Genomic DNA, 27,029 nt, shown 5'->3' on the forward strand with positions numbered 1-27,029 from the left:
GGAATAGCACTTCCTTTTGTAATATACTCGACAATTAGAATTAAATTAGTAAAAAAAAAAACCTATAAATTTTATGCTAAGAAGAACTACAGATGTAAGCATGCACAAGTATCAATATTCTGGCAGAGAGTGCCTTGGATTGGCTTCAATGATAGGTCACCATACTATCAATGTCATGAAAATTGCCTGCTAACATTTTCAATTATTAGCAATTGTTTGTAATGGAAGTAGTGTGCTGGTAGCATTTTAAAATATAGCAATGTTGTGAGAGTTTCCATTCCAGAACACTTTATGCAAACTTTAGCTTGCCCACAAAATGGATTTGTGATGGCATCAATAATTGAAAATGCAATGAGGAACTATAGGCAAATGCACATCTTATTATCATAAAATATTATTAAAATGTGGTCAGGTAATATCGATATAATACTGTAGGATGCTAGATTTAGTTGAAGCCATATATAGATTACTTGTGCTTGCAGTATGATATGCTTAAAAGGTGATTTTGTAGGCTGTTAGTTCAGCTTGATAGGACTGAGATTTACTGAACGGGGGGTTCTATCCGTGCTTTTGACATTAAGGTCAGATATATTTTGTTGAAGCTCATGCAATTTTAACTAGAAGAAATTTACTGCATCTGCAATTGCAATATCAAGCTCATTTACCTTCAATTTTATCATTCTATCAAAGATGACGATGGACATAGTACTGTCTTATATTTAAATCATAACCTGAACCCACGAGCATCACTGCATTCAATTGGATATTTCTTTCTGTACTTTGGCTGGTGTCTATTCTAATTGATGGATAACCATGACCATTTGTGCTTATTGATGTAGTGGTCCACTTGAGAATTAAATACTTACTCTATGCCATCGTCTCACAAGCAAATGAGAAGACATTTTTCTATCCAGTGTTAGAGAGAAAATTGGAAGCTAACTTGTAGACTCAGAAGGTGTCTCAATTTGCCATCACTAACATTGGGTCATATCAGTGTTCTTTAAACATGCACGTGCTGTTCTTGCAAGTTTGTTGGCAAAATGGATTTGCATTCCTCATGCACCAACTGATGAATTGCACGTGCTGTTCTTATGACACATTAGGTTTTTCATACGCTGATGTCTTCAATTGGTCTTTGAAGTGATCCAGTGCCTAACTATTATCTGTAGATTTCTGTTGCAAAGTATTTGATTGAAACATGCCCCAAGCTCAAGTGGTTTGATGGTCATGATCAAGCTTTTAATGATGGAAGTCACCAAAGATTTCTACCCTCACAAACAGGTACCAAGTGTGCCCACTAACCAAGGTTGCATTTTTCCTTGCATCTGCCTAAAAACTTTTTTCATGAATGGATGTGTACACATTTTCACTACTTAAGCTGTACTATAAAATTCTGAAGCATTTCTTGACATGCACCCAGATCTCAATATAAAGATCTTGATAGGTAATTTCATCATCCCAACATACTTTTATATGTAGGGTAGATTCTTAATTTCTTATTGTATTTTAAACACCATCCATGTTCACCCACCTGTTTGTCTTCAAACGTTAAAGTTCTCTTTTTCAGCAAAGCATTATCAGCAATGACAAAGGAAGAGGTATCATCAAGCAATAGAAAAGTTCCATGGAATGTAACAAAGGAAGAAGTATCAGAATTTGCATTTTATTCTTCTGATGCAAATTTATCTCGGGAGGAAAAATATTGATCTTCTGTTGCATACTGGATTTGCCAGAGTTTTTTGCATCCAAAGATGCAAATCCAAGTACAAACATAACAACTTTTGAACAGAAGATGGCAGAACCTGCATTATTTCCATTGGACAGAATGTTATGCAAATATCATCTTTATGGCAAAATTAAAATTAAGCATTGCCCAGATGATTTGTAAGCGATTGACAATCACCCGATTTCAATTGCAACTTCTCAGGTCTAGTATTTTATGTTCATCAGATTATATTATTCAACAGTGTTTATCACAACTGATTAATGTATGCTTGCTACAGGTCCCATTTGGCTTATTGAAACTATAATACAAACAGAATCATGCATTCTAATTTCGACAGTGTGTGCATCTGCTTTGCTTGTGCTTCGCTCATGTGGTATTCAATAAGATAATAGATTAGTGCATGTTTAGCGTGGGAAATGGATTAAAACTGAAAGCAACAGTCTTTTGTATCCATTGATGTCCTATTTTTCATGATTTTGTAAAAATATGAAACGATGTGGATACTTTGACCAAATAGGAAAACCATGTACAAAATGACCTCAGATGTTTCACTGCTTTCACTTGGTGAATTAAGTACATGTTGAGATTTCAAGGAAAGAAATCCTCCATTTTTTTCCAGTATAAAATGACCTAGATCTGATGTTTCATTGTTTTCACTTATTGAATTAAGTTCATATGTTGAGTTTTTCGAGGAAAGACATCCTCTTTTTTTTGCGAGTCAAACTTTGAAGTTATCTACTATATGCATCCTTCTCTGCATGAGTGGTGCTGGACAAATTTACAAGTTTAGCTCCAAATTTTCTTGGTTAATTCCTAGATATTATCTGAGTATCTGGTTTTCTAATTGAACTGTGAAAATATATTTCTGCCTGAATTATTTTGTTTAATTTTCTAGGTGAGTGTTAATGTCATGTTTCAGATGCCAAAACAGACTGGAAACCTGTTTTGATGATGTGGAATAGCCGTAAGTGTATTTCTTTCTGCTCTAACTCAAGTGCCAAGATGTTAATCCCAGATCAGAAGGTGAGTGTCTCAAACTCCTCCCTATAGTTCGAGTACCGAAGATTTATATGCGTAATTCTTGTATGAGTTTCTTCTTTGTCAGCCAACAGCACTTGGTTCAAAATGTTCACTAATCACAGGGGACAAATGATTGTGTGGATTGGTTTTCCTCAACTTTAATAATAAGAAGGCAGTACTTAGTTTTGTGCCTTTGGTTCATTTGTCATGACCTAAGCATTTTTTTTTTCTGATATCATAACAAGGCAGCAGTCAATTTTGTGCCCTTGGTTTTTTCTTCATGGCCTAAGCATTTATTTTATTTTTCCTGGAAATCATATTTTTCAATACCCTTAGAACTTGGCTTCAGGTGGTGATATATTTTTCAACTCCTTTACCATCTACAGTCTTTTGATTGCTAATATATTTCCCTAGAGTGAAAATTACTTTACAGATTCAATCATTGATTCTTGCCCTCAAGCAACAATGTCAAAAATCTGAATCCAAAGATATCGGTAATTGAAAATTCCTCAGGTGAAAGCACTAGAACTATTGGATACCACTGATGTATTCACTGTGCTCATATGGTTGCTTGCTTCAGCAGATTCCAACCCAGAAAATGTATGCAACACGGACAGATCAAATAGAAATCCACCGTATCAACATGTTCAACTTGTTTTTCTCATGAGCAGTCATTAGTGTGGCCAGCCAGCAAAGTCCAAGTAGAAAAAGGAAAGGGCAGACATCAGCAACAATGATTCCTTATATTATATTTCTTGTAGCTCACTGATTAAGATGTCTACTCTCTTTTATAGTATGTATTCAAAGTTCAAACAAACATGAAGACCCGTCATGCTTTTGTCATGGACCAAACTATCCAAATTATTTTTATACTCCACATGTTGCCAGTCAGTCAGTATATCTTTCAATCACTCTGACTCTTGAACTGTTTCCCACACAGTGGAGTTATTGATCAGTTCTAATAATGTCATTGTATAGAGAGAGAGAGAGAGAGAGAGCAGTTTGGATCAACATGAACTGTTTATTATATTTTAAATAAATAGATTACCTAACCATGATTCTTGATGCAGATGCAGAAAATAGACCATACAGAAGCCAGCATGTGACACTCTTCATGGCATTCAGACAAAGTCATGTTCTTCATACCACTCTGGGCTGTTCACCTTCTGCACCTGAACATGAGAACTACAACATGACAGGAAGATGGATAGAGACCAACTCATTGACAAAGCACTGATAGCACCATTCGCAGACAACAGCCTCCCTTTTACGGCATTTGTGACTTCTCTGTCTGTCTGGGAACATGTCTGCTGAAGCCATGATGGGCTGGTTCATGTAAGTGAAGTTGCATGGATTGCTGAAGCTATCATTGATCTGAGGGCTGTCACAGAAAGGCCATTGCTGATGGGGTTGTTTCCATTCAAGCATTGAAGGATCTCGTCAAGAGACTGCAGCCTGCTGCTGAGCTCCACCATCTGAGTCCTGAGGACAGAGTTGTCAGCCTCAACAGCTAAGTAATGGTGTGTGGTGAGGGTCAAGGATGTCAGGATCTGGCTGTTCTCCTTTCTCAGCTGGTTCAACTGTGCTGTCAGATCATCGAAGTGCTTCTGCTTCCTTATCCTCGACCGCCTTGCAGATTCGCGGTTCGATGTCATTCTCTTTTGCTTCTGGTTTATCACTGCCTGCAGATCCTGTTCGGAGCCTGAGTTTTGGAGCAGGCTGGATCCAGAAGAAGTTCCACAGGGAGAAGCCATGAAAGCTATGGTCTTTTCAGGTAAAATTTGAGTTCTTCAAGTAGTCTATTTTAATGCTAGTGCTTCAGGAAAGACTATATCTTGGCTGGAAATATAGCTGAACGGTATATGTATATAGCGAGATTAATTCTCAGTAAAGGACTCAGGGAACAAGTTCATGAGAACACATAGAACCAGTAGAGGAAGACAACAGAGAAGGACTGAACGAGATGGGTCCTGCGCCTAAGAGTGGAACTTATCATAAACCCAGAGAGAAGGATCTCACTTATGATAGCCGACATAGATCAGAAATATCAAGAGAAACAGATGCTGCATGTGAAAAGTTACCACAGGAGTTTTGAGCACGTAAACTTAAGGTCCTTGAACCAAGAGATTTCAGCAGCAAGGTGGTATTTTTACACGGAAGATCGAGCAAAGGCCAGATTTTGATGAGGTTTTGGATCCAGAATCAGAATCTATAGAGAAAATTTTGGCAGAGTTTCCCCAACAAACAACAGCAGAAAGGATCACAAGAACAGGAAGCAAAAGAGTAACCTTTCCCACCGAGACGAGGGACAGCAGCAAGAACACAGTGTGCAGTTGTTGACCAAGAAAAATCTTGAGAGAAGGCCACTAGAAGCAGGGCAAGATGGGGAAAGAAGGCTAGAGAAGAAGAAAGCAGCAGAACTTCCTGAAAGCTTAAGCTAGGAAGAAGAAGAGGAGGAAGGGAATTGGAGCCGAGCAGAGGGGTGGAATTTATAGAAGAAGCTGGATCAAAGGGAAGAAAAAACAAAGAAAGAAAAAGCTGACAAGAAAGATTTGCTAAAAAAGAACAAAGAAGGGCCGGGCCCTTGGAATCTTTTGTGTAGTAGTTGAGGGGATTCTCCAATTCATTTGAAGGTCAGAGATGGGATTTCAAGCAACATGCCAAGTGCAGGACTTGGCAAAAATCTTATTTCATCTTCTCTTAGGTTTTCACTTGGGAAAAGTTTTCTACGTTCTCCAGGTACTACCACTCAAAACACATCTAGAATCTATCAGAAAAGAACATTCACAATAGCCTCTTCTTTAAATTAGTTTTGAAAACCAGCTTTGCAGCTAATGAATTGATGATTTCTTTGGACTTATCTTGGATTCCACTGAGATTAATGCCGCTGCAAGATGAGCTCGAACAATGTAGCATCAGGCTGCAGGTTAGCTCAATTATTCCATCTGCAAGTGCAGATGGTATTTTAGACGTGAATCAAAATTTGATGTTCACACATATCTATCTGCTTACCCAATGATGCCAGTGACAGGTAAACCTATTGGATTCTTTTTCTTTATTTTTTTCTTAGCACTTGGATTCTTGTAGTCTATAGCTTGATTTTATGGCTCAAATTTATTGGTCAAATCCATGTGCTTTCAGCCAAGAGTAGGTCTAAAATAAAATTTTGGATTGTTACTATGGGAGATAATAAATGAAATGGATCATCAAGTGGCCATCTTGCATGAAAGACCCATTAATCAGTTTTGTCTTTAGTTTTGTAACTCCACATATGGTTTGGTGCATATGTCTGTCCTCATATATGCTCAACACTTACATGAATGATCTTATGGTAGCAAACAAGAGCTCCCCTTCCATCTGTCCATCTGCTTGCTTACAGCTAAAACATAGGCAAATCTTTTCCATTTATTGGTTGTGTTGATTCCCATTAGTGCCTTTCCTTTCATCTACTGCATTTTAAAGAGGAAAACATGTAAAAACGACTGACATTAAAGAGAGGCACCCTCAAAGCGGCATCTGGTATATCCTTCCCTCTGAAAGAATCATTCAGAGCACAACTCTAGACCATAAGATTAAATATTCTTTAATACTGTTGACATTGTTGGTGATGTATGATCATTTCATGGAGGTTGTAGTAATGTCTTTGCTTTAAATTACTCTTTGAACCATTTCACACATTCATTGCTTTGGAGCCATTTTACACAGTTCACTCTTGCTCGCAGGACAAACTATGTGAGAAACAGAGGATTAATGAAAAGAAAGATGTTCCCATAGATTTCATGGATCAACACTCCTAAAGACAGGTAAGTTTCTTAACCTTGGCCATCATGCATACTTGGCTGTTCAATATAATATGTTATGAATCCATCATACACCAAAGGTAAAAAGACTCGATGAAGAGCTTGAAGGCCAAGGCTTTGTGAGGACATGAAGGCATGTGGAATATAATAGTGGCTTGGAAGATATCTCTGTCTGATCCTTTCTCCCACATGAAACTACTTGTTTTCCCATTCAACATCTACTGCATAATTAAAATTATTGCATGCATTAGTTTATATATATATATATATATATATATATATATATATATATATGCCTCCAAAAATATTATGACCGTCGGATTAGACCAGGATTGGTTGATCTGGTGGACCTGGTCCATCCAAGAATATTTTCAGGAAGCCACAGGATCCAATGGCTAGGCTTCAGCCACGTTGAGCTTTGGATCCCACAACGCCGGCCTTTTGGGTCCCGCGGAGTTGGGCCCGTGGGGCCCAGCTAGAACATATATAATGCTGGTACTCGCACGAGTCAAGAGAGAGAGAGAGAGAGAGAGAGAGATGGTGGTGGTGGAGATGGCGGAGGCGAACACGAACACCTGCTTCCGTGGCTGCTGCAGCAGCTCCTCCATCCCCCTCCACCTCCCAGCCTCCTCGTTCTCCCTCCTCTCCCCCATCGCCAAAGGTAAGTCTATACTTGATACTGCTAATCCTCGTCTTCTTTTTTCCCCCTTGCGTTCGTGAATTGATCGATCGATCTCGATTCCGGGAATCCAAAGGTGCCGAGAGCACCGTCTACGAGGCGAGGCTCCACGATGGAACCAGGGTCGCCGCCAAGAAACCCGTCCTCTCCACCGCCGACGACATCGACCGTTTCCACCGCCAACTCCAGCTCCTCTGGTCCGTGCATGCCCAAGATTTGTCTTTTCGCGTGGTTTTGATTCTTATTTTTGATTTTTTTTTTGTAATTGTTGTACTGGGTGAAGTAAGCTGGATCACCCGGGGCTAGCGAAGTTGGTGGCGGCGAACGCCAGGCCGCCCAACTACCTGCTCTTCTTCGAGCACTACGAATCGAGGAGCGTGGCCGAGAAGTTGCATGTCGAGGAGTGGAGCCCTAGCGTTGATCAAGTGATCGCCATCGCTTATGACCTAGGTGCGCATCCGCTCTGGATCTTGGTTCTTGACTGCTGATTTTACTTTGTCCTCGTTATGTTTCGTTAATTAGGGCTAGAAAGGTTTCTGTACCACGTAGTTCTGTTCCTAGCCTTTTCAGAATGAAACACCGCAGATAAGGTCGTCAACTGTTGGCTCAGATCCTAGCACTGATCCGATGTTATCTACTTCTTGCAATGCTTTGTTTCGCCTGCCTAAAGATTTCCTTTCAGAAAATGCATAATGTAATCTAATTTTTTTTAGACGTGCTTGCTTTCATGTTTATGCTGTAAATATTTGTGATCTTGGGTTAATTACATTTTTTTTTATGTGCTTCACACATACACGTGCACACAAAAAAAACACATTAGGGTAACAAGTATTTTCCATGGATGTCCATAACTAGTTTGTCCCAAGCAGTGCATTGTTAATCTGGACTTATGTGAAGGATTGACCAAATACTCAATTTGAGTTGTAACGGACATCACTTAATTTGAGTTGGAAGGGAAACCACTGCACTTCTTTTGGCCCATTATTATGTTTTTCCCAGGGTACCTTTTTTAACCTCTTGTTGACTCTGTATGCATTTTCGTTTCCTTTTTCAGCAAAAGCTCTTCAATACCTACACAGCCTTGGAATTGTACATAGAGATGTTAAACCTGCAAATATTCTTGTAAACATCTCTATTCTCTCTTCTTTTCATCATCTTGAATGACGTGTAACCTTAAGCCAATATAATCCTCTAGCTGGTCCATGGTGCAGCTTGACAGGAACCTTTATCCACACCTAGCTGATTTTGGTTTGGCCACATATAAAAAGGATCTTAAACATGTATCAGTTGAGAATTGGAGATCAACTGGCAAGCCTACCGGTGGATTTCACAAAAGGAACATGGTGGGAACTCTCATCTATATGGCGCCAGAAATTCTAAGGAAGGATATTCACACAGAGAAATCAGATGTATACAGTTTTGCAGTATCTATCAAGTAAGACAGTCATATTTATGCATTCATGTATTAACTATCATGCCTGTTCAATTTAAGTATTTGTAAAGTATGTTACATGTTCGAAAAAAAGCTTCCTGTTATTTACATATCCTATTATGATATCAATAATTATATTAATCGATATCTAGTTTATTAATTTTTCATGTTTAATTAAGACAATCTGTAGCATAATTATGAATTTTTGCATGGACATTTTGTGCTGCTACAGTTTCCATAAGTATTTAACAATTTGGCTTTGTTATTTTGTGCATGAGCTGTCAGTGTTATGATTCTTCTGTAACCTTCTGCAGTGAGCTTCTTGCTGGAGTTGTTCCTTACACAGATCTACGAGCAGAAGCCCAGGTACTGTTGAAACTTTTGATGTCATATCTTAATATTTCCATATAAGTGAAGCTAAAATGTGCAAGTGGGCAGACAGTTATTATGATAACAATAATATAATCCAGTTACTTCTAAGCTTCATTACATTCTTTATCTCATGTTGCTAGGTGGTTATTTTTTTAAGTTATGTCATAAACATATTCCACTCATATCAGTATTTAAGTTCATGGCTTGAGTTTTAATTTTTTCAGAATGATCACTGATAATGATTTAATAGCATAACCACCATTCTCTTAGGCCCACACAGTGCTTGAAATGAGCTACACCGAACAACAACTTACAGCAGCAGTTGTTTCCAGTGGTTTGCGGCCTGCTCTCGCTAACCCTGAATCTGGTGCTCCGCCAAGTCTATTATCTCTTATTGAAAGGTCTTGGGATCAAAATCCTTTGAATAGGCCTTCTTTTGATGATATAGTCAAGGAATTGTACTCACTCATGAAGCATAGAGACATATCTAGTTTACCATTATTTACTCCCAATGATCAATGTCAAGACAGCAACGATGACCTCAAATATATTCAAGAAGATTTGAATTGGTTATCTCGTGGAGAAGAAGTAGCCAAGAAAGCACTTGCTGAAAAATCAAATATTACATCCTGGTCTAGTTCTGTTCATGATTCTCTACAGTACAAGCCAGTTTTGTCTTGGGGATCATTTGCAACATGTGGAAGAAGGGAGAAAATGGAAGATGCACATTTCATGCTTCCACACCTGTGCAATGAGAAGGATGTTCATGCTTTTGGAATCTTTGATGGTCATCGAGGTGCTAAATTGATTCTATTCCTTTTTCGTATTGTGAAAACAGAGACTATTAACTAAAACTCTGACACGTACAGGTGCAGCAGCTGCTGAATTTTCTTCTAGAGCACTGCCAGGATTCCTACGGAATTCTGATTATATATGCAGGTTTCTTTCTGTTGCATACTTATTCTAAAGTTTTGTTCTCTTTGCTGTCATTTAATTACTAGATCAATTGCAGTCCTGCAGATTCACTTATTGAAGCTTTTCTAAAGACGGACTTAGCATTCAGGGATGAGCTAGTGTTGCACTGTAACTCGAGAAGAATTACTCAGAAAGATTGGCATCCTGGTTGCACGGCAGTTACAGCACTAATAGTGGGGAACAAAATTTTTGTTGCAAATGCTGGTGATTGTCGGGCAATTATAAGTCGTTCAGGCAGGCCATTTCCAATGAGTAAGGTGTGAAACATGACATAAGTCTACTTTAGTTATTTAAATAATTTTCCTGAAAAATGGAGATCAGAATAACAAATTGCAATTATAGTATACTCAGATTTTTTGTTTCCAGAGCAACATCAGTTATCATGCCTTACTGATATTGGTAGGATCATGTTGCAAGCTGTCCTGAGGAAAGAATGCGTGTCATGGGAGAAGGTGTCGAAGTGAAATGGCAAGTAGATACATGGAGGGTTGGACCAGCTGCACTTCAGGTGCATTATTTCCTTCAGTTTCTGGATACGTTGCTGTTTCTCTGGAATTGTGTTACATAGGTTGATCTGCCGAAAAAGTGAAATTATAACATGCTTACATATTTGAGTGTCTCATCGGTTGAGCCAACATACAAATTAATTATCTTATATAGCTGATGTATCTCTTTTCCATTATCAAATTTAATTTTAATAACTTCCTCTTGTCAGGTTACACGATCAATTGGTGATGATGATCTAAAGCCTGCAGTAACAGCGAATCCTGAGATAATTGTTACTTGTATTTCGGCAGATGATGACTTCCTGGTAAGTTTTGGATGGCTACTAAGTTATGAGTTTTAAGCAAGGCTACCTTTACGTTGCTTCCTCATTTATATGCTGTATGATTTTCTCTTAAATACATATATACTATGTGATAGTCATATCTGCTGGCCTTGTAATGATAAATTTGGGTTTGCTTAACTCAAATAGAGATGAAGGTAAGCATGGCAGCTATATTCATGATTTTTTTCTTTTCTTGTCATTTATGTTGAGAACTTAATGAATGCTACTGCTCCTAGTACATGTGATCTTAACCTTCATATGGACTCTTCTCCCAAGGAGCAGTTTTGCAGGATTGCTCCTGCTCCCTGTATACATGAGCTTCCAAGAATAATGACTCGTCCAACATGCCCAGTGACAGTTTAGATTCACTTGAACTTGCTTGGTTAGATATTTTGACACACCCATCCTCAGAATGTTGATATCTCATATCAGATATGAATTTCATTGATATTTATCGATTACTGCAAGTATCTTTCTCAACTGGCATTATGCTGTATGGTGGACCTCAAATTGCTGTGAAAGTTTTGGTTGACGACCAATTCATTCAATTCTTCAAAATGTGCATTAAAGATTGGCTAAATTAAGCTTTACCTTCTGCAGTTTTCATCTATCATCTGAAGTAATCCTGTAATAGATTGGCTAATGAGTTTGTTTACAAAATTTTGTTTTCTTCATCCTGAAATTGGTTGCTGCATCTGTCATTTGGTCAGTGGGCTCTTGTATGTTGGTAACTGCCATGTTGGAATGTGATTCTTCCACAAGTGATTTTGGATTTTATGAATAATCTATGGAGGCCCCGATCAAATTGGATTTATTGGGGCCAAGAAGAAGACAAAATAGTTTGATTAGCTGCAGACCCTATGTTGATCTTTTTTTTTCCTTGGATAGCTTATGCACAGATATAATTTCATAAGTTAGGCTACGTATGCATTTTAATGAAGATTCTGTTGTCCCCAGATTCCACAAGTCGTCTTCATTCCATATGTGTTGACTATTGATTAGGTCACAGAGGCCTACGTTTTGATCATCGACCTCAGATATGCTTTTCTTTCTGTGGCCACTACAATTACATCCATGCATGCACGTCATCTATCTATCTAATATTCTCATGGCAAACAGAGTGCTATTGGTGGATTTACATGTTTCCAACCACCCATCAACTAGTTCAACTTACTATGACAATTAATGACTGCAAAATTATAGTGCAGACCTTTGTAACAGAATTATGAAATAAGTTATTTTATGATAAGATTTGCAAGGATTTGTTTACTGCAGAATAGATTGGAGTCTTCTGGAATATTAACAGAATGAAGAAAATTACAGTCTGAAGAATACTTATATGTGTCAATGGGTAATCATAAGTCCATGAGACCTGTAAATATGTTTACTACATCTGTTTGGCAAAAAAATGTGTAAGCACCAGAATATAGTGTTGTAGAAAGATGTAGATTATGATGGAGAACTAAATTGCTGACCACTTTCATGTGGCCTTTGCAGGTGCTGGCTAGTGATGGACTCTGGGACGTAATAAGCAACGAGGAGGTGGTGTCCATCATTAAAGACACTGTCAAGGAGCCGTCAATGTGTTCGAAGAGGCTGGCCACCGAAGCTGCTGCACGTGGCAGCAAAGACAACATCACGGTCATTGTTGTTTTCCTTCGTCCAGTCTCAACTGCCGAGAGAATTTATTAGCGTGCGAGGAGCCATATGTTGCGCATGCGATTGTGCTTCGTCTTGGTGGCCGATGAATGTGGCAGCAAAGATACCATCACAGCCAGGAGAAGTCACTAGCTTTGGAGGAGTCATACCGTACACACGCAATTGCAATTCACGTTCTTAGCTGCATTGTTTTTACTCGATTCTTTACTAGTTGTAGATTTCAATAGAGCCAGACAAGGAGGAAAGTGTCTGAAGGAAATAGTGATTGTCTTGACCTTTCTTGATTCCTTTTTTGCTCTGAAGTAGGCTACTATTGATGTGGTTTTATGTAAAATTATTTGATACTCCTTAACATTTTTTACTCTTCATTACTGTTCAACCCCATAAGGGATTGCATATGGAGAAAAATTGTTACTCCATGGCTATTTTGAGAAAGAACTGTGATCTTGATTTGTTGTTCTGGACATACAAAACAAAACTGTGATCTTGATGTTGCTTCAGAGAAAACTTGGCGATCCATGTCTTGGTGTCGATGTGCATTTATATCAAGTCAATAAGAGATACCTGACCTGTACTTGTTTCTCTGCTGCTTCTACATCTCCCTGCGTGGCCTTCTTGCTAAGGCTGATTGATGTGAGCGCCTCTTATTTTCTTACAGACGAGATTACCTCTAGCTTTTGCCCCGTTGTTGCTCATCAACTCCATCACCATGAGGTCGCTCATCCATGTCCTCGTTGCCTTTGCCCTTGTCACCCTTCAACGTCGCCTTTGCCTTTCCACGAGGCCGCCTTCTACCTCATGATGCTATTGTGGAGCACCCTCTCGAGCACCATCATCTCATCTTGAGAGTGTTAAAAAGATGAACATATGGATAATATGTCATCGTATGAAAAGGGTCAGATAACTGAAATCATAGGTAACACAAAGCAATCAACATTTATTAGGCATATGCAGACTCAATATTCACCTAGCATTTACGTGGAATAGAAAATAAATACACTAAAGATATTGCATCTCCCCTCACACAAATAACTAAGGCTTAATACCATCAAAGGGTTTCTAAGATATTGAGACAGCTAAGACTATTTTCTTTTTCGTGTAACACCAACACAGAAATATTTGCAAGTACTTTTTATCTCGTGCATGCTGCTAATGAGAGAACATTCAAAAATAATATAAAACAAAAAATCAAAAGTATATTGATTGTATTACTCCATAATGCTACCCGTCACCTCCTGCTCCCGACGTTAGATCCACACTCATGCCCTCGAGAAAAGAAGAGATGAAAGTGTAAGCGATCACATAGAGACGATGAGACCTCACAGTGAACATAATAGGGATGACGATAAGGGTTCATAGCGAGGACAAGGGCACACGACAGGACAAAGATAACAAGTGGTTGAGGTGGCATCAATGGAATAAAGGTCAGAGATAATCTCATTTTTTTTTAAATAAGAGGTGTTATGCGAGAATAAAATAAAATTTATGTTCTATAGAAAAAAAAAAAAAGAAAACTTATTTTTTTGAGATTTGTGTGTTTATATATATATATATATATATAGAGAGAGAGAGAGAGAGAGAGAGAGAGAGAGAGAGAGGAATGACGTGACGACATTGGAATTAATTTATTCTCATTGGAATCTTGGCTACCACAAAACCCACACGTCTCATTCCTTCTTCCCCATGGAAAGAACCAAGTTTCTCACTGCTTGACCAGTAACTCAGCGTCCCACTTCCCGCAACACACACAGTAAGGCTACAGGAGGGACTCGCTCTCCTTGCTGTCGTCGGCCGGCATCAGATCATCGTGGTGTCCGGAATCTTGACCAAACCATCGGACACATCGAATTCAAGAAAGATAACAGAGAGAAACATGCCGCTATCGACGGGGATCGGCGGGGCGGTGGTCCATCTGGCCCATCTTCTTCCTGCGATTGGCCGCCTTCCTCGCTTCCGACGTCAAGGCGATGGACCGATAATTACTAGCAGCATCGAATCCATTCTTCTTCTTCTTCTTCTTCTTCTTCCACCATCAAATTCGAAAACAAGTTCCTGCTTTAACTCAGAAACTCTGTGCTTCCATTCCAAACTCTGATTTGGCATAAGGTTTCAGGATCAATAATCAAGAAAGAGATGAGGATGGGGAGGAAAGTTGAGAACTTTAAGGTGGTCTATGTTAGTGGAGTGGCTTTAGTAAGGAGATATCGAATTGATTATTAATATATTATTACATAAGTAATAGATCTCAATTTTAAATTTATGTATTAGCATCATATTATTTAATATAGTAAAATTTTATTTAAAAAATTAAAATTAGCTCATCATAATTTTTTTTGACTGTTATTATTATTATTATTATTATTTTACCTCCCACTAGTGCTACTTTTCTTATAAATTGAATTCAACTTTGTATGTGCAAATTGTTATCATAGTCAATATTAATATTTTGTTAGCATATGAACTTTGTGTAAGGAATCATATGAGATTTGGGGGAACGGATGTGGTCAAGTATAACTCAAGCGGTAAAACTCAATCTAGCGAAGAGAAAAAATTAAGATGTACATAAATATTATTCTCAGAAAAAAAATATATTGATGGATATTACTCATCTAAGCACCTTTATTTTAATTTGATAAGGAATTACTTTTTTGTTATCTCTCAGCATTACTGTTCCTAAGCAAACACCAGATTGTGTAGAGTGTGATTCATGTTTCAAAGAGCTTATTCTTAGTTTTATAATGGCTATAAGAGAGAGAGAGAGAGAATCCAAATGATAAATTTAAAATACCATATCAATACATTTCAAATATAAACAAATACAAATTTTACACATTTAACAACAGATCATTTTTCACAATAAGGGGAAAAAAAAAAAAAAAAAAAACAGAAATCAAGCACACTCCAATTTGACTTATTACCACACCAAAGACACAACACAAGCATACAGACCAAACTTGATGACCACCCAAGGCTTGCAATGGCATCAGGTCCTTCACCTTCTGCCAGATATCCCTCCATGGATCGCAAGAATGTACACCAGCTGTGTGGCTGACAGAATGATCAAGAAGGCCTCCATTGTCCTCTGCAAGTTACACAAGCCAGCCATTTCATCAGCCTTGCTTTGCATGCGATAGCTTTGAAGTGAGAAAGTGCACTCTATCTTTCTTTCGCACGAGGCGAAAAGAAAGGTTCAATTTGACCATCTCCTTCTTATATCGAGCAAACAGATCGATGGCAGGCATATCACTGTTTGATAGCTTTTTAGCTCAATGCTTGCAAGCATCTAAGTCACTGTCACCTACTGAGCACAAAGGTAGATAGATTTGCATCTTACCAGGCGAGTGTTTCTTCCCTCCAAATTGATCTCTTTGCAAGCCAGACTGCAAGTTGTGTTGGATATGTTATCAGATTCTCGTAGTAGAGGAAATGGATTAGTAGAGCGGCTTCACTTACCCCATGGCAAGAAGAGTTAGGCCCCAAGCTATCACGGCTGAGGACGCAGCAGACGGCAAGGTATCATAGTTCCATCTGCGGGCATGCTGGATTCCGGCGATGGCCGCCGCGGCGCCCACGACACCAGCTATCAGCGCAAAGATCACGAAGAAGCCCGTGGCCTGGTTGCCCATCGGGAAGTAGACCGGGGAGAAGTGAGCTGGTAGTGCAAGGCCTTGACCTGCCAGTATCAGAGAAGGAACACAGCAACCGTGAGACCCAGAAGCTAAGGTGGCACCGATCATGGTGGTGCTTCATGGCTCGTGCATGGCGTGACGGCAAGAATACCTATCGTGAACCCGTGATCGATGGCGAAGTTGAGCGCCCATCCGCCGATTGATGCCACGATGACGTACATGCAGAAGTTGAGGAACAGCAGAAGCGAAGCGACAGGCTTCATCCCCTCGGCCGCCATTGCAAGGTGGAAGATGATGAGGGTGATGGATGGATCGATGACGCCGCCTCTGCTGCTGCTGCTGCTACCGCTGCTGCTGCTGCTGCTGCTGCTGCTTATATAAACTGGAGGTGGCGCCTGCCAGCCAGGTTTTGTTCCTTGCTTGTCAGGCCATGGAAGCATTGAGTGCCCGTGGGGATAGGAAGAAGGAAGCTTTAGATTGAAGGAAGCTGATGTATTTGAGCTTTTACATTATCGACTCTGTCATCTTTCTTTCTTTGGAGGGGATTCCTTCAGACACTTGCACTTTATTCTTCTTCTCGATCCCAACTCATAGTTTACTGAAGCAAAGCAATGTCAGGTTCCTTTCGATTCTTCTTAATTAAACGGAAAGCAGGAAAGCTGTTGCTGTTTCAATTTGTTCTCTTAGATCGAACACCTTTCACAGAATCCAATGTGTTTAGCTCATCATCAACAGTGCAATGCGGTGGATAGTTAGACAGACTGGATATGTTGGCTTGGATCTTGCTGGGCTTTGTTTCTGACACTCAGTTGAATCACTGTCACAGACGGAATTCCCAAAGAGCAGCAAAGATGATGACACACACACACACACACACACATATTAATAAGATCCTATTGTTAAGTATTTATCACTAACATCTAATCTAATATGAAAACATAATTCAAAAAAATCTTCTCTAATTTCACTAATCATGTCTTTCCGGTCATATGTGAATATTTATACTTTGTGCCAAGTCGAGCTGTACTATATAACATCCATCGCCTATGACAAGAATTAATTAAAAGATTAGCAAAGATTTAAGGAGTCGATTGGCAAAAGAAGTAAGAGCTTAGTTTAGATGCCTACGTTCATTAAATTATGCTCGTTAATGATAAATGGCCCGATTTCTGTGACGGATGGCTCTCATTAATGTTAGGCGTAAGGTTTGATGAGACTTTTATTCTGTTCGTATGTCTAAGAGTAATGTGGTCCGAATGGAGTACCGTCGTCTCCTGAGAAGTCAAACAAGTCAACAGGATTTGACCCACCTTTCCAATCAGTCAGATCGCATGCGCTGCGTGTCAACGGCAGGTGAGAGCTGAGAGCCGTCCGATGTCTGATTGCTTTCTGTCAACGTCGTCGAGGTCTCCATGTGATCCTCGTTGACTTTTGCTTCCGCCGAACGCCAGTACCAAAGGTATCAGTAGTCAACTCTCTCTCCCCCTCTCTCTCCTTCAATCCATAACTTACTTTTATCTACCCCTTTGATGAGTTCAACGAACCACACCAATCCCACCTGCAGATATTGCCTTATTGTACGGTGTAGGAAATGGCTATTAGACAGTGGTGTCGCCTCCGGACCATCGGCCACGGCTCCACCGCCACCGTCTCCCTCGCCATGACCTACCCCTCCGGACACCTTTTCTCCGTCAAGTCCTCCGAGCTCTCTCTCTCCGCTCTCGTGAGGAGAGAGCAGGCCATTCTCTCTTCTTTGCACCACCCCAACATCGTCTCCTGCCTCGGCTTCAACGTCGCCGCCGAAGCTCCTCACGGCCGTCTCTTCTACCACCTCTTTTTGGAGTACGCTCCCGGGGGTTCGCTCTCGGATTGTATGAAGAAGCACGGCGGCCTCCTGGAAGAGGCCGTGATCCGGTCCTACACGCACGACATCCTTCATGGCCTCGCTCACCTCCACGCCATGTTCGTGGCGCATTGCGACGTCAAGAGCCAGAACGTCCTGATATGGCCGGAGGGACGCGCCAAGATCGCGGATCTCGGTTGCGCGCGGTCGGCCGCGGGCGACGACGATGCCCGGTGGCCGATCATGGGCACGCCAATGTTCATGGCGCCGGAGGTGGCGCGCGGGGAGGAGCAGGGCGCCCCGGCCGATATATGGTCGCTCGGGTGCACGGTCATCGAAATGGCCACCGGTCGACCGCCTTGGCCTGACGCCGTCGACCCGGTCGCAGCCCTGCACCGCGTTGGATTCTCCTCCGAAGTCCCGAACCGCCCCGGCTGGTTGTCGGAAGCCGGCAAGGACTTCTTGGACAAGTGCTTGAGGAGAGACCCGAGAGAGCGGTGGACGGCGGAGCAGTTGCTGGAGCACCCCTTCGTGGCGAAGACGAGTCCAGCGGACTGTTGCTTCCTGGAGAGCACTTCGAATCAGGTGGTGGTCTCCCCAAAGAGCACACTGGAGCAGGGTTTATGGGACCCTGTAGCAGAGGTGGAAGAAGGAGAAGAGGTGGCACGTCGATCCGACAGCCCGGCGGAGAGGATGCAGCAATTGGCAGGTGACGGCTTTCCGGCCATCGATTGGAGGTGGGGCGACAACTGGATCACAGTTAGGAGCAGCGAAGAGGAATCTGCATATGCTACAGTACATGATGACGATGAACTCAACACCAACAGCATCATCGATCACATTACTTCAGAGGCAAAGCATGGTGTTCCAGAATGTAATTATGATGCCGTATACTTGTTGATGGTGACAATGATACTGTGTTTTATGCTCATCTTCTGCATCTCAATGAGTTCTTCACCATTTTCCACATTCATCCCCATCAGCAATTAGTAACACCGCATTCTGAAACCTCACGCATGCAACAAGGCCAGGACTTTCATCGAACAGATGGTTCATTGCAACCCGTACGGCATCTTCCGATGGTGCAACATCAACTGCAGCTCCATCACAGAGACACACGGCAATCCAAGCGTGGCGACCAGATGGAGAAGGTGATAGCTCAGTTGCGACAGCTTTCAAATGCCACACTTGTTCGTTGGAGTGTCTTGTCATCTACAATAAGGAATTGCTGGGTAGACAAAGCACTAATGCCTCTTCTCTTCTCAGTGTGTTGCTACAGTGTGTTACTATGACATTCCTCTTTCTAATAATCTCTGACTCAATCTTGCAGTTGTTCTGAGAAAAGCTGGTGTTTCTTTGGAAGTCCAATTATGGTTGATCATTAAGTCAAATTTGTTTGCAGAGTTTCCAGATTCTCTGGTCTTATTGATACAGGCAGTCAATGTCCAGTATTAGATACGGACATGCTTGGCGAATTAGGGAACGCAGCCACTGGTCACTGCATATTTTGGGTCATTTATTTCTATTTCCTCTGTTTTTTTCAATCCTCTGTTTTGTTGGTGTTGCTGAACGAGTTCGTTGTATTTACTTTGTATGATCATTCACCTAATGAATCATCCACCGTTGGTTTGCGCTTCCGGTGTGCCTATAAATGTCGCTCAGCTAACCAATCTCGGGGGCGTTCCCTCCCTCGGCCCAACACGGAACCCCATGGCCGACGAGAACCCGCCTCCGCCTCCGCCACCGCTCCCGCCTCCGATTCCAGCCGCCGCGATATTCTCCTCTGTTGGGCTGATGGCCCATATTCAGCCCATGTGGGCTTTATCAGCCCACAGCCCACACCCCCTCTTAACCTAACCCTAATTAAGATTAGGGGGGTGTGGTGGTTACGTTTTAAATGCAGATTAAAGCTATAAAAAGGCAGCAACGAGGCAGATCTTGGTAGCCACGAGATTCCAAAGAGAAGAAGGAGAACAAGGCAGAAAAGGAAGAGAAAGAAAGGGAAGAAGACAAGGACAACGCAGAGAGACTGTTCTCAATCATCTAGCAGTGTTCTCATCTCAGGTTAGATCAAATCTACAGTAGGCTCTTGCTATGATTACTTGGGAGATTTTAGATATTGTGGGCAGTGACGTGATCCTTGTATCCCAGTTATTCTCTTGTGGTTGTTGCTAGGGTTTTGGGCAAGAGATTGAGATTTGTACATTTATTATTCTCATAGTGGATTATCTCTAGTTTGCCCCGTGGTTTTTACCCTTCACGTTGAAGGGGTTTTCCACGTATATCTTGGTGTTCTGTTTGATTGTGTTTCCATTTTATTTCGCTGCGTATTTTGGTCTTCTAGTATTTGTTCCTATACAAAGGTTATTCCTGTTTATATCCCCATCAACTGGTATCAGAGCGGGGTTTTGGTGATTTAATTTTTGTATTTGAACATGGAGGCCAGTAATATTTCTCGCATGATTAGTTTGAATGGAAATAATTGGATGATATGGAAACCAAGAATGGAAGATCTCTTGTATTGCAAAGATTTGTATGGACCTTTGCAAGGGGATAGTGCAAAACCTACAACTATGACAGATGATGAGTGGAAGAGGTTAGATCGAAAAACAATTGGGTTTATTAGACAGTGGCTTAATGATAGTGTCTTTCACCATGTTTCTACTGAAATTTCTGCATATTCTCTTTGGAAAAAATTGGAAAGTCTCTATGAAAGAAAAACAGCCGGCAACAAAGCTTTTTTGATCAGAAAACTTGTGAAGCTAAAATATAGAGAGGGTGCTTCTATTGCTGAGCATTTGAATGAAATGTAGAGTATTACTAACCAGTTATCCTCTATGAAAATGTCTCTTGATGATGAGTTGCAGGCATTGTTACTTCTCAGTTCATTACCAGAAAGTTGGGAGACACTGGTGGTTTCCTTCAGTAATTCTGCACCAGATGGTATTGTCACTATGAGTCAAGTAACAAGCAGTTTGTTGAATGAGGAGTTGAGAAGAAAGAGTTCAGCAACATCTCAGAATGATTCACAGGCACTTATCTCAGAGAATAGAGGAAGGTCAAAGTCTAGAAGCAGTTCACGTATGGGTAGGAGCAAGTCAAGATCAAGAAAAGATATTGTTTGCTATAACTGTGGTGAGAAAGGACATTACAAGAACCAATGTAAGCAACCTAAGAAGAACAAGAAAAAGGGAAAAGAAGTGGAGTCTACAGAGTCAAAGGATAATACTGCAACTATAGTGCAGAGTGGTGATTATTTGATTTTGTCTCCTTCTGATGATATTTTTTCTTGTGTGTGTCAGGATCTTGAGTGGGTGATTGACACAGGTGCTTCTTATCATGCTACACCTCGGAGAGAGTTTTTTGCTACATACAGGTTTGGAAACTTTGGTGTTGTCAAGATGGGCAACTATGGCACAGCAGACATCATTGGCATGGGTGATATCCATTTAAAGACCAACCTTGGCTGCAAGTTGGTACTTAAGGATGTGAGGCATGTGGTTGACTTGAGGCTGAATTTAATTTCAGTTGGAAGACTAGATGATGAAGAGTATGAAAGCAGATTTCACAGAAGGCAATAGAAGCTCAGTAAGGGTTCTCTTGTTATAGCTAGTGGAAAGAAATGTTATACTTTGTACAGGTTGCAGGCTAAAGCTTATGGTGAGCAGTTAAATGCTACAGAGAAAGACTTCAGTATGGAGTTGTGGCATAGGCGATTGGGACACATGAGCGAGAAGGGGCTGCAAGCTCTTTCCAAGAGAAAGGTATTACCAGATCTCAGAGGTATACATCTGAACCCTTGTATTGATTGTTTGGCTGGTAAACAACATAGAGTTTCATTTGCTAGTGCTGCTTTGTCTAGAAAAATGCATGCCTTAGACCGTGTTTATACAGATGTATGTGGTCCTTTGAGGACAAAAACTCCTGGTGGATCTGTTGATGTTCTTGGTATAAGTGGTGCACTTTATTTTGTTACTTTTATAGATGATTTTTCCAGGAAAGTTTGAGCTTATGCTTTGAAGACCAAAGATCAGGTTATTAATGTCTTCAAAGAGTTTCATGCTAGGGTTGAAAGGGAGACAGAAAGGAAATTGAAATGCATAAGATCAGATAATGGTGGTGAGTATACGGGATTGTTTAATGACTATTGCAGGTCACATGGGATCCAACATGAGATGACAGTTCCTGGTACACCTCAACATAATGCAATTGCAGAGAGGATGAATCGCACCATCATGGAAAAGATCAGATGTATGCTTTCACAGGCCAAGCTACCCAAAAGGTTTTGGGATGAGGCTTTGAGGACTGTAGTTGATGTGATCAACTTATCACCATGTACAACCCTATATGGTGATGTTGCAGAGCATGTATGGTAAGGGAAAGATGTTTCCTACAGGCATTTGAGAGTGTTTGGTTGTCGTGCATTTGCACATGTTCCAGATAATGAGAGGTCCAAGCTGGATGGTAAGTCTAAAGAATGTATTTTTCTTGGTTACTCACATGATCAGTTTGGTTACAGGCTTTGGGATCCAGAAAAGCAGAAGGTGTTCAGGAGCAGAGATGTGGTCTTCTTTGAGGATCAAACCTTTGAAGATTTGAAGAAGAAGGCACCAGCCAAGACTTCTGCAGAAGGATTAGCAGATTGTGACCCAGTTATTCCTCCAGTATATCAGGGTGATGGGGGAGATGTGCAGGAAAATAGTGTAGAGCCTGATGTTGATTTACCTGCAGGACATGTTGAGCAAGAAGAAGTAGGAGAGCAAGTTCCCGCAGAACCTCAGTTGAGAAGATCTTCTAGACAACGTTAACCTTCCAGAAGATACTCTACAGATGAGTATGTGATGCTTACTGATGCAGGTGAACCAGAGAGTTACCAGGAAGCAGTTGAGAGTGAGCAGAAAGAGAAGTGGTTAGTTGCTATGCAGGAAGAGATGGATGCTTTTCAGAAGAACCACACTTATGATTTGGTGCTGCTACCAAATGGAATGAAGGCCTTGAAGAACAAGTGGGTTTTTAGGTTGAAGACTCAAGAATATTATTCTCAACCAAAGTACAAAGCTAGATTGGTTGTGAAAGGCTTTGGTCAAAAGAAAGGTATTGACTTTGAAGAGATATTTTCCTTCATGGTGATTTGGAGGAGGAAATTTATATGGAGCAACCAGAAGGCTTCAAAGTCAAAGGTAAAGATAATTTTGTCTGCAAGTTGAAGAAGAGCTTGTATGGGCTAAAGCAAGCTCTAAGATAGTGGTACAGAAAGTTTGATTCATTTATGACAGAAAATGGATACAAAAGAACGGCTTCAGATCATTGTGTGTACATCAAATGGTTTGGTGAGGATTTTATTATTCTCTTACTTTATGTTGATGACATGCTTATTCTTGGGAAAGATATGTCTAAAATTGACAGATTGAAGAAGGAACTGAGTGAGTCTTTTGCAATGAAGGACATGGGGCCAGCAAAGCAAATACTAGGCATGCAGATTTCTCGTGATAGGAAAAACAAGAAGATTTGGTTGTCACAGGAGAAATACATCGAGAAGGTATTGGAAAGATTTAGTATGAGCAATGCTAAACCAGTTGGTTCTCCTCTTGCAGGTCACTTCAAGTTGTGCTCAGAACAGAGTCCGTCAAGTGATGAGGAGAAGGAGAAAATACAAAAGGTTCCTTATGCTTCAGCAGTTGGAAGTTTAATGTATGCAATGGTATGTACAAGTCCAGACATCACATATGCAGTGGGTGTTACTAGCAGATTTCTTGCAAATCCAGGCAAAGAGCACTAGGCAGTAGTGAAGTGGATTTTTAGATATCTCAGAGGGAGCTCTAAGGTTTGTTTAAGCTTTGGAGGTGGACCACCTGTGTTAACAGGTTACACAGATACAGATATGGCAAGAGATATAGATACGAGGAAGTCTACTTCAGGTTATGTACTTACTTTTGCAGGGGGAGCTGTGTCATGGCAATCCAGGTTACAAAGGTGTATTGCTCTCTCTACCATAGAAGCAGAATATATTGCTGCTATAGAGGTATGCAAAGAAATGTTATGGATGAAAGAATTCTTACAAGAATTGGGGCTGAAACAGGAAAATTATGTGGTGCATTGTGACAGCCAAAGTGTCATCCATTTGTGTAAGAACCCAATATTTCATTCCAAGTCAAAGCATATAGATGTCAGATACCACTGGATTCGAAATGTATTTGAAGAGAAGCAGTTGCAGCTTCAGAAAATTCATACAGATGACAACGGAGCAGACATGTTGACAAAGACCTTACCAAAAGAAAGATAGGAGATATGCCGACAGTTGGTCGGCATGGCTTCACAATAAGGAGTCATGGGACAGCCTCCCTTATGGGCTGAAGGGGGAGGTTGTTGGGCTGATGGCCCATATTCAGCCCATGTGGGCTTTATCAGCCCACAGCCCACACCCCCTCTTAACCTAACCCTAATTAAGATTAGGGGAGTGTGGTGGCTGCGTTTTAGATGCAGATTAAAGCTATAAAAAGGCAGCAACGAGGCAGATCTTGGTAGCCACGAGATTCCAAAGAGAAGAAGGAGAACAAGGCAGAAAAGGAAGAAGACAAGGACAACGCAGAGAGACTGTTCTCAATCATATAGCAGTGTTCTCATCTCAGGTTAGATCAAATCTACAGTAGACTCTTGCTGTGATTACTTGGGAGGTTTTAGATATTATGGGCAGTGACGTGATCCTTGTATCCCAGTTATTCTCTTATGGTTGTTGCTAGGGTTTTGGGCAAGAGATTGAGATTTGTACATTCATTATTCTCATAGTGAATTATCTCTAGTTTGCCCCGTGATTTTTACCCTTCACATTGAAGGGGTTTTCCACGTATATCTTGGTGTTCTGTTTGATTGTGTTTCCATTTTATTCCACTGCGTATTTTGATCTTCTAGTATTTATTCCTATACAAAGGTTATTTCTGTTTATATCCCATCATCCTCGAGGAGATCCGATTCCTGAAGGAAGATCGGTCCTCCCTGCAACACGACCTCTTCGACGCCCGCGAGAAGCTCGCCGCCGTCGAGTCGGAGCACGTGGCCAAGATCAAAGATCTGAACTCCTCCGCCAAGCATCCCGAGGAGGCGGTCACCGCCCTGGAGAAGAAGGCGATGGATGCGGCGGAGGAGCACAAGAGGAGCGTGGAGGAGCAGTTATCTGCCGTGGGGACTGCAATAGCGCGGTTCGTCCAGCTGACCATCGAATTGAAGTCCGACGCCGACAGATCGGCGCGCTTCCCCACCCTGGGAACGATCGGATTCGCGGGCGTGGCGGCGGCGATGACGCTCCTCCGCAATCTCGTCAGGCGGAGGTAAATCTGGAGCGAGGGCGTTCACGAATTAGCTTTGGGTCTCGTGTTCTTGATCCTCCAAGTTCTAGTTCTCTGGAAGCTTCTTGTGAAGCTTGATTCCAAGCAAGGTTCTACAGTCGCTTTCGATGGTGGGTGCATCATATCCCAACAGATGGAATCTTCATTCGCAAACATTATACTGAATGCTTTGATGGTTCCTGTGGTATCTTGAGAATCTTTGTTTGCATCATCACCGAACAATGCAGTTCAATTATATATTAATCCATATATATTAATGCTTAAAAATTGCAGCGTATGGTTATTCGATTTTTTTTTTCATCTTGATTTATTGGTCGGTGAGGTTATACGAAATTATTTTGTAACATTTTATTCCCTATATAGAGTTTTTAATTTCCATTTCAGATATAATAATCTAAAAAGAAATAATGAAGGAAAAAAAAACAAAATATAAAGGAGAGAAAGGCGTGTCTGGCTTCTCATTGGCGGAAGCATGTTGGCCCTTGCGGGGCCCGTGATGTGATTGATCACTCACCTGATGGATCGATCATCCACCGTTAGTTAGCTCTCCAGGAATGCCCGTATATGGCCGGCTTCTCTGCTGATTCGACATCTCTCTGCTTCCCGCTCGACGATGTCTCCCATGGCCGACGAAACCCCTGCCTTCTCGACGACCTCCGCAGCCCTTGGCGAGGAAATGCCCATCGCCGATTTCAGCGACAGCGACAGCGACAGCGACACCTTCTTCGATTCCAGCGACCGCGAGTCCACGAGGAGCTCCTCAGGAGGCTCACATCCATCCGTCAAGGTCGTCTCCGAAAAGGCCGCCCGCCTCGAGAACGAGCTCCGTCTTGTCCAGGACGACATCTCCAACGCCAAAATCGCCACCGTGGAGTGCCAAGAGGCTGTTCTCCGCCTTGAGGTCTCCATTAAGGACCTCGAAGCCTGGTCCAAAGTCGCGATCGAGGATCTTGATGCCAAGATCGGGGTTCTTGGAAAGAAGGTGAAGGAGGCGGAGGAGCACGCGGCCGCAGTGGTGAAGGAACTGGAGTCGGTCGTGCGTTCCTATGGCCGGAGCACAGCGGCGGCGATCGGGTTCGCGGCCTCGGTGACGGCAGGAATTGTCATCCTTCACCTCACAAAGCAGTGGTAAGCCCTGAGTTTCTTGGTGGCAACTTTCTGCGCCCTGCTTGGAGTTTCTTGGCGTTCTCTATCTTCCAGCTCTGCAAACGCGATCGTTTCAGTAGCATCGCACGGCTCAATTCTCATTTCGCTTACTTCACAGACGGACTTGATGGGTACACGGAGTGGGACTTCTTTTACCGGTGGTGGAGTTCTTGATGATGTTTCTTGGGTTGTCTGGCTGATCCTGTGGCCCGATCAAAGCTGTTCTTGCCTGAACATTAACCTTTTGCTCTCTAAAATCAATAACGCCTTCTTGCTTACGATGTCGTGATGCGTTCAGGTATCAAGAAGTTGCCATCCTGATGCAAACATCCTTCCTGATTCTTCTAATTGTTCCTTCTTTTTGACTCCTCCTTGAGAGAGAAATTAAACGAACAAAAATATCATGTCATATTAATCGGAGACAATCCTATTATATGACCTTAAATTTAAATATGATATAGCATTTTTATTTTTTTTCTATTTATTGGAGTGTGAGCGTTACTTGAAATCGTTTGCCTCTTTTATTTCCTCCATCGGGTTTTTAATTTCCATTTGAAAAGACAAAAGAGAAAAAAA

At 41.4% G+C, this 27,029-nt stretch overlaps 3 protein-coding genes and 1 pseudogene across 6 annotated transcripts; 2 read left to right on the forward strand and 2 right to left on the reverse strand.

The window, feature by feature from the left end:
- Positions 1-3,747: 3,747 nt before the first annotated feature.
- Positions 3,748-4,500, reverse strand: LOC135609947 (bZIP transcription factor 11-like; annotated as a pseudogene). Its single transcript, XR_010485989.1, has one exon. The product of XR_010485989.1 is annotated as a bZIP transcription factor 11-like (transcript).
- An 848-nt stretch (positions 4,501-5,348) lies between these two features.
- LOC135585725 (protein kinase and PP2C-like domain-containing protein) lies at positions 5,349-12,917 on the forward strand. Of its 3 annotated transcripts, none has more exons than XR_010485987.1 (13): positions 5,349-5,485; positions 5,570-5,777; positions 6,469-7,207; positions 7,302-7,422; positions 7,509-7,675; positions 8,280-8,347; positions 8,437-8,660; positions 8,972-9,023; positions 9,300-9,825; positions 9,899-9,968; positions 10,042-10,261; positions 10,371-10,512; positions 10,720-10,778. XR_010485987.1 is itself a non-coding variant. In XM_065103784.1 (12 exons), exons 1-12 carry the CDS (start codon positions 7,036-7,038, stop codon positions 12,523-12,525), a joined length of 2,016 nt encoding a protein of 671 aa, XP_064959856.1. In that variant the 5' UTR covers positions 6,842-7,035; the 3' UTR covers positions 12,526-12,917. The 3 variants fall into 3 exon arrangements, 1 of the variants encoding a protein (XP_064959856.1); XR_010485988.1 differs by having other exon boundaries at positions 10,422-10,512; positions 10,720-10,757; XM_065103784.1 differs by lacking the exons at positions 5,349-5,485; positions 5,570-5,777 and adding an exon at positions 12,331-12,917 and having other exon boundaries at positions 6,842-7,207; positions 10,408-10,512; positions 10,720-10,815.
- Positions 12,918-15,266: 2,349 nt separating this feature from the next.
- Positions 15,267-16,476, reverse strand: LOC103981346 (membrane protein PM19L). Its single transcript, XM_009398049.3, has 4 exons — positions 16,273-16,476; positions 15,946-16,165; positions 15,827-15,872; positions 15,267-15,574 (listed from the first exon to the last, which is right to left on the reverse strand). Exons 1-4 carry the CDS (start codon positions 16,397-16,399, stop codon positions 15,485-15,487), a joined length of 483 nt encoding a protein of 160 aa, XP_009396324.1. The 5' UTR covers positions 16,400-16,476; the 3' UTR covers positions 15,267-15,484.
- Positions 16,477-17,712: 1,236 nt separating this feature from the next.
- LOC135608697 (mitogen-activated protein kinase kinase kinase 18-like) lies at positions 17,713-25,293 on the forward strand. The gene is made up of 2 exons (XM_065101723.1): positions 17,713-18,838; positions 24,893-25,293. Exons 1-2 carry the CDS (start codon positions 17,713-17,715, stop codon positions 25,291-25,293), a joined length of 1,527 nt encoding a protein of 508 aa, XP_064957795.1.
- Positions 25,294-27,029: the final 1,736 nt, after the last annotated feature.

The sequence above is a fragment of the Musa acuminata genome, chromosome BXJ2-4 (assembly GCF_036884655.1).
Source record: "Musa acuminata AAA Group cultivar baxijiao chromosome BXJ2-4, Cavendish_Baxijiao_AAA, whole genome shotgun sequence".
Taxonomy (NCBI): Eukaryota; Viridiplantae; Streptophyta; class Magnoliopsida; order Zingiberales; family Musaceae; genus Musa; species Musa acuminata.

Excerpts from the sequence above, each read along its gene's own strand:
- LOC135585725 (XM_065103784.1), top strand. The coding sequence starts at position 7,036 with ATGCTGGTACTCGCACGAGTCAAGAGAGAGAGAGAGAGAGAGAGAGAG. Across the intron at positions 7,208-7,301 it reads CCTCTCCCCCATCGCCAAAG|GTGCCGAGAGCACCGTCTAC; the intron begins GTAAGTCTATAC and ends GGGAATCCAAAG. Across the intron at positions 8,661-8,971 it reads AGTTTTGCAGTATCTATCAA|TGAGCTTCTTGCTGGAGTTG; the intron begins GTAAGACAGTCA and ends AACCTTCTGCAG.
- LOC135608697 (XM_065101723.1), top strand. The coding sequence starts at position 17,713 with ATGGCTATTAGACAGTGGTGTCGCCTCCGGACCATCGGCCACGGCTCC. Across the intron at positions 18,839-24,892 it reads AAAGCATGGTGTTCCAGAAT|GTTATTTCTGTTTATATCCC; the intron begins GTAATTATGATG and ends TCCTATACAAAG.
- LOC103981346 (XM_009398049.3), bottom strand. The coding sequence starts at position 16,399 with ATGGCGGCCGAGGGGATGAAGCCTGTCGCTTCGCTTCTGCTGTTCCTC. Across the intron at positions 16,166-16,272 it reads CGATCACGGGTTCACGATAG|GTCAAGGCCTTGCACTACCA; the intron begins GTATTCTTGCCG and ends TGATACTGGCAG. Across the intron at positions 15,575-15,826 it reads AGGGAAGAAACACTCGCCTG|AGGACAATGGAGGCCTTCTT; the intron begins GTAAGATGCAAA and ends TGTAACTTGCAG.